At 40.0% G+C, this 9,113-nt stretch overlaps 1 protein-coding gene across 9 annotated transcripts; it reads right to left on the bottom strand.

Annotated features, from left to right (window-relative positions):
* Window positions 1-5,101: 5,101 nt before the first annotated feature.
* Window positions 5,102-8,544, bottom strand: LOC121967292 (G-type lectin S-receptor-like serine/threonine-protein kinase At1g61400). Of its 9 annotated transcripts, none has more exons than XM_042517410.1 (10): window positions 8,508-8,544; window positions 7,896-8,083; window positions 7,770-7,826; window positions 7,630-7,693; window positions 7,140-7,346; window positions 6,563-6,763; window positions 6,346-6,468; window positions 6,093-6,238; window positions 5,798-6,008; window positions 5,102-5,374 (listed from the first exon to the last, which is right to left on the bottom strand). In XM_042517410.1, the coding sequence occupies exons 6-10, from the start codon at window positions 6,729-6,731 to the stop codon at window positions 5,355-5,357; spliced, it is 669 nt and encodes a 222-aa protein (XP_042373344.1). In that variant the 5' UTR covers window positions 6,732-6,763; window positions 7,140-7,346; window positions 7,630-7,693; window positions 7,770-7,826; window positions 7,896-8,083; window positions 8,508-8,544; the 3' UTR covers window positions 5,102-5,354. The 9 variants fall into 9 exon arrangements, with proteins under 9 accessions (XP_042373344.1, XP_042373345.1, XP_042373346.1 ...); XM_042517411.1 differs by having other exon boundaries at window positions 8,515-8,544; XM_042517412.1 differs by lacking the exon at window positions 8,508-8,544 and adding an exon at window positions 8,370-8,459.
* Between the last annotated feature and the right edge of the window lie 569 nt (window positions 8,545-9,113).

The following is a 9,113-nucleotide window of genomic DNA, read 5'->3' as shown; positions in this document are numbered from 1 at the left end:
ACGTACCACAATCCCAACTTGGTAGTCCTTATGATTTTCCCAATTGTGCCGATTTAATTTAAAATTGAACTTTCAAATTATGGCGCATTTTACTCTTCCAAAGAGTAAATGAAACATCCACTTCATTTTCAAAGGTCAACAATAACCTTGAAAATGCTCTTTGAGTGTCAACTTCATCATGATTAGATTAACTACCCTTTCACTTTGAGTTGACACTCTCTAACCCATCTAAGGGGTAGAGAAAATGCTCCTAGGAATCCAAAACTTATTGGTGCTCCTTGGATGCTCTAGGTATTCAGTAGGGATAACTTCCCTAGATACCTTCCTAGTGACCTTGTTAGGCTTCTTAGGGGCCTTGGTCATATTTTCTAGTCAACCCTAGGGATTTCTTCCCTTGTGCACTTCTTTATGACTTTCTTAGACTTCTTAGAAGTCTTAGTCACATTTGTTGCAAAAATACTCTTAGGGATAACCTCCCTAGTCTTTTTGACTTGACCATTTGACCTAGGGTTGGTTCCATAATTATATGAAACCATATGGTAAGAAGGCACATCCCTTTTGGTTTTAGATTTGTATCCCAAACCCCTATAGCTCTTGGATGACCCTTGTTTTGCTAAACCTAGGCTTTGCTCATTTTGCCCTTTTAGAATACCTTCCATTCTTTTTAAGGTCTTTTCCATTTTGTCAAGTCTTGACTTTAAAACTTGATTTTCTCTCCATAACTCCTCAACCTTAGATTTTTCATTTTCACTTTGAATTTTCTTTTTCTTAGGTAAATACCTAAAATCCTTAGGGTTATTTCCTAGTTGGTTATCTACCTTCCTAGCCTTAGGTTGAGTGGTTTTGGCATGAAAAGATACATGATTTTCCTTAATGCTATCATGCTTCCTATTTTTATGGTAAATAGCATTAAAATTATATAAATTAGAGCTAGCATACTTTTTACCATTATTATTTAAAGGGGTAGGCTCAATAAATGATACCGTTCATTTTACCTTGGACGCTCCCCCTTGACTCACGCTTCCTCCCTTAGGCTTGACCGCTTTCTTCCCCTTGGGACATTGACTCCGATAGTGTCCCTTTTGATTGCACAAAAAGCACACAATGTGCTCCTTGTTCTTTTTTGTTGTGGGGGCGGTCTCCTTGGGCTTCTCCTTGCCCTTTAGTGCCACTTGGCTCTTCTTCTTGGCTAATTTTGGGCACTTGCTCTTATAGTGCCCATGTTCCCTACACTCAAAACATATAATGTGATTTTTATTTTTAATTAAACAATTTATGCATTCACATATAGGGATGACACTTGATCCTCCATTTAATTCTTCATGACTCTTGGAGGATGCATCTTCTTCTTCTCCATTTGACCCGGACGTAGAGGCCTCTTCTTGCTCCGGTGTCAATGATCTACACTCCCCCTCAATCCTATAGGTGGAGGCTTGATCTTCTTCTTCATCCTCTTGTACATGAAACAAGGAATATGCTCCTTCCTTGCCCTTTTGGTTGCGCTCCTTGGAGGATGAAGCTTCTAGGACTTCTTCTTCTTTGGAAGTTGAGCATCTCTTAACTTCGGAGTCCTCTTGCTCTTGGTCTTGCTCCAATGAGTCACCCTCTTTGGATTCTTCATTGTTTTGTACAGTGGAGGGGATCTCATGAATTGTTGCCAATTTACTCCAAAGCTCCTTCGCATCTTTGAATTCTCCAACTTGAGCCAAAATATTGCTTGGCAATAAATTGACCAATAGCTTAGTCACTTTGTCATTTGTCTCGCTCCTTTGAATTTGCTCTTGGCTCCACTTGCTCCTCTTGAGAGTTTTTCCCTTTGAATTTGTTGGAGCCTCAAAAGCTTCCATGAGAGTAAACCATAGCTCTATCTACACCATTAAGAAATTTTTGATCCTTGATCTCCAAAGATCGAAGCTCATCATTGTGAATGGTGGAGGCACCCTCGTGTCGAATCCGAGTCCATCTCGGAATTCCATCTTGAAGTTGAGCTTCTTGAATTCTTTGACTTTGATGAATTTGTTTCAACTTCTTCACCCTCTAGCTTTGTTGCCCTTCCGGCGATGATTCCGGTGAAGAGCGGCCTGGCTCTGATACCACTTGTTGGAACCGGAATGTAACTAGAGGGGGGTGAATAGCTCGGCGCGATCTCGTGCTCGTCGTTGCTTGTTTCTTCAAAGATATGCAGCGGAAAATACAAAGAAACAACACTTAGCGCTAACACTAAGGATTTACTTGGTATCCACCTCAAGAAGAGGTGACTAATCCAAGGATCCACACACTCACGCACCCTCCACTATGAAAACACTCCTTCTCGGTAACTACCGAAGGTGGAGAAGCCCTACAATACTCTCAATACAACAAGAAACAAAGAGAAGTAAATACAAGGGAAAGCTTAAACGGTTTACACAAGAAACTCTAACCCTAGCTTCTTCTTCTTGCTGTAGATTCGCCTCTTGACTTGGAAGTACCTCCAAGAACCTTCAAGATCTGGCGTGAGAGTGACTGTGGAGAAGCGATGGTCGCTAGAGAAGAAAGCCGAGAGATGTGTGTATGTTCTACGGAGAGAACCGCTCGCCAACAGCTAAATACGACGCCAACGGTCGAATCTCAATCGATTGGATTGCTCCCAATCGATTGGGGAGGCTTTGGATCGATTGACCGATCGATCCAGGGCTTATCGCACAGAATCGCGACTCCCAATTGATCGGCCGATGATTCGGGGCTCTGAATCGATCGGTCGATCGATCCAGAGCCATTCTGTGCAATCGCGAACTTCTCCCAATCGATCCACTAATTGATTGGGAGGAAGCTTGTCGTGGGGACTCACCCAATCGATCAGTCGATCGATTGGGCATGAGCCAATCGATCGGCTGATCGATCCAGCTCAAGGTTTTACCCAAAACCAAGTCCGAAGTCCCCTAAACCAACATTCGGTCAACCATGACCTGTTGGTTCATCATGCCTAGCATCCGGTCACCCTTGACCTGCTAGGACTCCCTCACCAAGTGTCCGGTCAATCCCTTTGACCCACTTGGCTTCCACCATATGTCTGGTCAACCTTGACCCATCTAGATTTCCTCGTGCCAAGTATCCGGTCAATCCCTTTAACTTACTTGAACTTTCCAATACCAGATGTCCGATCAATCTTGATCCATCTGGATTTCCTATGGCTGGCTTCACTCACCAGGACTTCCCTTTTGCCTAGCTTCACTCACTAGGACTTTCATCTGACTTCACTCACCAGGATTTCCAACTGCCTAGCTTCACTCACTAGGTCTTTCACCTGGCTTCACTCACCAGGATTTCCATCCGCCTAGCTTCACTCACTAGGTCTTTCACCTGGCTTCACTCACCAGGATTTCCAACTACCTAGCTTCAATCACTAGGTCTTTCCTTCTGCCTAGTTTCACTCACTAGGACTTCTCATCTGCTTGACTTCACTCACCAGGACTTCCCATCTGCCTGGCTTCACTCACTAGGACTTTCCATACTGCCTAGCTTCACTCACTAGGTCTTTCACCTGGCTTCACTCACCAGGATTTCCAGTAAAGTATCCAGTCAACCTTGACCTACTTGACTTTCCTTCACAATCTCCTCACATGGACAATTGCACCTGCAATCTCCATGTATTGTTTACATGTATTGTCAAACATCGAAACCCAAACATCAAGACTCGAGCTTGACCCAATTCAGGCTCAGTCAATCAGGTCAACCTTGACCTAGGGAATATTGCACCAACACCCCTTGGGCTTATCCTTGCCCTTAGGTGTCACTTGGCCATTCTTATTGACCAATTTAGGACACTTACTCTTGTAGTGCCCTTTTTCCCTACACTCAAAGCATATAATGTGATTTTTATTATTTAAAATTGAAATAGTTATACCTTCTTTGCTTATAGGTGTGGCACATGATACTCCATTTGATTTTGCTTGACTTGTGGAGGTGGCATCATCTTCTTCTTCATCTGACTCGGAGGTAGAAGCTACTTCATGCTCTGATGTTAGGGAATGATGCTCCCCCTTAATCCTAGAGGTGGAGGCCTCTTCATCTTCATCCTCTTACATATGAAACAAAGAGTATGATCCCTCTTTGCTCTTCTGGTTGCACTCCTTTAAGGATGAAGCTTCTTGGACTTCTTCTTTGAAAGTTAAGCATCTCTCAACTTCGGAGTCCTCTCCCTCTTGATCTTGATCCAATGAGTCGCCCTCTTTAGATTCTTCTTAGTTTGGTGTAGTGGAGGGGGCCTCATGGATTTTAGCCAATTTGCTCCATAGTGTTGGTACCCCAAGGGAGTTTTGATGTGATCAACCAAGTTAGGTTAGGTCCTGTTATGTTTAACCATGTGTTTAAGTGTGTAGGAACTTAGGAGCATAGGACATTGAGTAAAAGACGCAGCTAGTGAGAAGGACGACACGGGAGAGAGCCGACGGGCTTGATGCGTCTGAGGGACGAGATGCTGCGGAAGAGTACGCGGGCGGATGAGAAGGAGGCACGCGAGATTTCTGAGGGATGAGAAGGCAGAGCGGAAGGTTGCTCGAAAAGGCCGGAAGTTGGGTTCGGGTGAGCCCTATTTCGGATGGCCGAAATCACCCAAGCAAGTGGAATCAGAGTGGAAGACCCAGACCGATGCGAGCGGACACTACAAGAAAAAAATTAATAGACAACGCTTTTAAAGTGTTATCTTTGTGCATGAAAAAGCGTTGTTAAAGGCACTGTTGTTAAAAGTCTACTCAATGACAACGCTTTTAAAGCGTTGTCGTTTGTAGCAAAGACAACGCTTTTGCAATGCTTTAAAAGCGTAGTCATATTTTGCAAAGACAATACTATTACAACGCTTTAAAAGCGTTGTTGTTTTTTTATAAAGACAACACTTTTTGCAACGCTTTAAAAGCGTTGTCGTTTTAAAGAAAAATTAAAAATAAAAAAATATATTTAAAAATCCTTATTTTTATATTTACGAAACTATTATTTTTCTTTTACTATGTCTAGATTCGAATTTTATATATAATCAACTCAGCTAATGATTTTAAACTCATACCAAAATAATAGAATTTTGAAATTGAAGTAATATTAGTATTTAATTACATGAGAAGCTAGTAAATATCAAAATTAACACTAATTCTGTTTCAAAGTAGATAGTGATATTCACATATAAAACAAAAGAGCACAAACTAATTAGCCGACCTCGAAGCCAACAATCTGTTTACTTCTACTAGCTACACTAAAAAATTATTATCGGCTTGAGAATGAGATACAGTACAGTAATTACTAACACAATACTGAAGAAGTAGCTTGTCTTTCTCAATCTATTACAGGAATAAGCAATTGAATTTTGTCTAGGATCTTTGTGAGCTTTAAACAGATTGAACATGGCATGAAATATAAACAAAAAATTACAGTCAATAGTTTGAACCAAAAAATTACTTCTACTAGCTATTTTCTATAAATGAACCAAAACTCAATACTCAGAAATGAAATGCTTGCAGAAAGAAAGAAAGAAAGCTTGCAGAAATGCAACGTTTCTTCAAACTGCAGAAAGAAAGCTTGCAGAAATGAAACGTTTCTTCACTCTTTCTTCTATCTGTTGAATGTTCAGTCTAGGTTAGTCATTATACTAAGATCCTCTTAAACTTGTCTTGATAGATTTGTGTGTGCACATACAGAAATGTTCGAAGCTTTAAAATAATTCAAGTTTTGTCATAATTGCATTATTGCATATGTATTGATTCTATACAAATAGGACATGGTGCATGAGATGCATTTCAGAAGGTATAGAGTAGTCAGTTTCAGTGCTAACCAAATATGAAAGTGTCCAAGCTTTTATTTGTCATGTACTCGTAGATCAGGATTCTTTCCTCATCCTCAATGCAGTAACCCAGTAGACGAACAAGATTTCGGTGTTGTAGTTTGGCAATGATCGAAACCTCAGTCTTGAACTCATCTGTACCTTGTTCAGAAGCTTTGGACAAACTTTTCACAGCAACCTCTTGTCCATCTGCTAATTTACCTTGATATCTTAGAGAGTGAATGTTAGTTGTCAAAATTAAGTGCATATATTAACTTACAAATAAAAAAAAATGTAGCATCTTCACCTTGTAAATAAAGCCAAATCCACCCATTCCAACTATATTGTCTCTTGAAAATTCATTTGTGGCAGCTCTTATCGAAACCATACTATATAACGGCAAGTCGAGCTCTATTTCTTTGGGAGTGGAGGGGTCTACTATGTCTGGTTTAACTATTAAAAAATGAACAAGTTATATAAGGTAATAGCTTTTAGATATCACAAGCAACAATTGTTTAATTTCTGTTGCTCGTATGAACAATGAATATTAGCAAACATTCCGAGCTTGCTTCTTCGCTCCAACCATAAAAATGAACCAACACATAGTAACAATAGAAAGCTCAGCACTGGAACAGTTACTTTTATCACTAATGATTTCTGCTTTCCTGAACTCCTTATTGAATCTGCACATGAAGTTGATTTTAGTTCTGCTACATTTTAGTTCATAAAACTAGAAACTGAAAGCTGAATGCATAGTTCTGCACAGGAAGTTGTTACCTAATTCAGAAGCTGCAAGCCGAACGTATAGATCATTGCTGCCTTGTGCAAAAACCCTAATATCCATCAGGTCAGCAGGCCAAGATAGGCACATGTTGTCTCTAATCATAGAAAATGCCACGCAAGAACAGTTCGTCCAACACAAACTTTGGCACTCTTCCAGGGTCATGTTGCTCAGTGCACTGGCGTTGCTAGTGGTTCCTAAATAGATTTAAACCCCTATAATTAATTTAACAACAACATGGAAATATATATATATATATATATTTTAAAAAAGAAAATTATGACTTAACAGTGTGTCTATGAGAGAATTTAAGGATGCTAATTAAGTACATGAAACATACTTTATTAGATTGAGCATGTAGCTAATTGAGTTTTCGATTGATTGGTTTCACCTTGTTGAGCTATGTACCTCTTCGATGTGGTTCGTCATTTACCACATATATAGAAGTAAAAAAGAAATAAATATAGTTTTTTTCTCCCTACTTATTTGGGATCAACTACAAGGAAAACTAAAAACAAAGTGCTAATATGATTGAAGACATAAAAAAACTCCTATTCTTTGCTATAACCATACCTCTATAGAGTTCATTGTTGGCATCAATGAAATAGCATATTTCTTCATCTCAGGAACACTTGTTTGCAAGTAGCTAACAGCCATCTGCCAAGCTATCAATCCCCAATCTGCTGCCCTAGCTCTAAACTCAAACAAAGACGGATCAATCTCAGACTCATGCTCTGCGATAAAAGGCGCCAGGAATGTCTCATAGACAAATGTTGCTCCCTAAAATGATTTAGATTTGTAATACTAGTTAGACCAAGTTGTAAGGTAGACATGAAAAAGCTAGTCTAGATAGGAAAAATATAAAAACACTTATTACTTTCAGTATCACTGGATATATCCAACTGAGATTACCCACTTTACATAACTCCAATCATTATTCATTGTTAAGCTAGTTAAATGAAGTATTGTTTAAAAAAAGGAATTTCACAAAATGAACCACAAACAAATTCTGACAATAGAAAAGTTCTTAGAATTAGTTAAGTTGTAGAAAGGAGTATCATACTTTTGTCCGGGGATGCCACAAATACAGGAAGGCGCCAAGTTTTGCTCTATAATAGAATGGTAACCTACATGGAGAAAAGGAAAATGATAAGAGGTGTAGATATTGCAACAATTATAAAAAGAAAAAAATTCCATGCTCACCATGAGAAGAGAATATCAGCAAATACTCCCAATTCTCTCAACAATCCAAATAGAATCCTAAAAAGGGAGCAAATAATTCATCATGTTTGTTTATGAGAACATATAGACGAATTTTGCTTGACTGACCAATATTGGCACCAGAAACGCAACTGCTCAATCTCTTGCTTATTCAATTCTAGGGTCTTGTAACACTCGGAAGCTGGATAAGCATAGACAAAAATCAGTCTGTAAAGTATAATCAACACACCAGTTTCTCACTGTAAACATCGCCCAGTCCAAAGCAACAAAGTTTTTTGGTGTCTTACATCAAAACCCTAAAAATGAATGAAGTTAGCATGATCACTCCACGGAGAACCTAATAACAAGATAAACACAAGTTAATCCAGAAGGCTATAGTCTAGTAGCCCTAGAGAGAGAGAGAGAGAAAAGATGAAACATTTCTATCCCCAAATGTCGGATTCTGAAAACTAAATAGTTAGAGACAAAAGGTTGCCCATTTACATACTGGAACTTCTAATTCAGAACTGAGATCAAATGCTTCGTCGTGAATCGACACAAAAGGTTCAAGAAGAAAGCAAGGGAGAGGGAAAAAAATGTAACCTAGAGATGACCTCGTCGTTCTTCCATGGACAAGCAAAGCAGATCGCTTACCTTTACGCTGGTAATCGAAGGAAGGGTGAGACGCCTGAAAGCGGAATAAACTCCGAGAGAAAGAGAGAGAGGACGAAGGAGGCTTACTCCTTACTTTCTCCTTCGCTCGACTGGAAAGGGGTTAGCTTGGGAGCTTGAGTCGCGACTGAGCTGCCGTCGCAAGGTCTTCGATGACCCGGAACTCGACCAGTTCCGGGATCTGTCGCTTGAATAAGGTGTGGTCAAAGAGATTGGGCAGTGTGAAGGAAGCGTGAATGAGGCGACGTAGGCGAAGAGATTAATCCCGTGTTCTTGACGGAGAGGAGTTCGGAGGAGTGGTTCGCGGAGAGGGGTTCACCAGAGGGGGCTTTGCCGGAGAGGAGTTGGATGGAGAAGGCCGCGTGAGATGAGGAGTTGGGAGAAGGGTTCGGGATCAAAAACGATCGGAAGATAGGGGTTGAGAGAAGGGTTTGGGTTTTCTACTCCTTACTTAGATCCAACGGTTTGTATTAATCAAGATTTAGATGAGAACTTCACAATAGACAACACTTTTTTAAAAACGTTGTCGTAGACTGTAACACCCACCCTTGTTACCCTAGGGCGGCGCTACGTTCGTACATGCTTCAGTTATACTATGGCAGTGGAAGAACAAAATTTTTTTCTTTTTAAACATTCATTTTATAACATGATATCACAGATTAAATGTGCATATGT

This window comes from Zingiber officinale, chromosome 3B (genome assembly GCF_018446385.1).
Source record: "Zingiber officinale cultivar Zhangliang chromosome 3B, Zo_v1.1, whole genome shotgun sequence".
NCBI classification, from domain to species: domain Eukaryota; kingdom Viridiplantae; phylum Streptophyta; class Magnoliopsida; order Zingiberales; family Zingiberaceae; genus Zingiber; species Zingiber officinale.
Note: the sequence above shows the minus strand (reverse complement) of the source record. Positions and strands in the feature narration are given on the sequence as shown.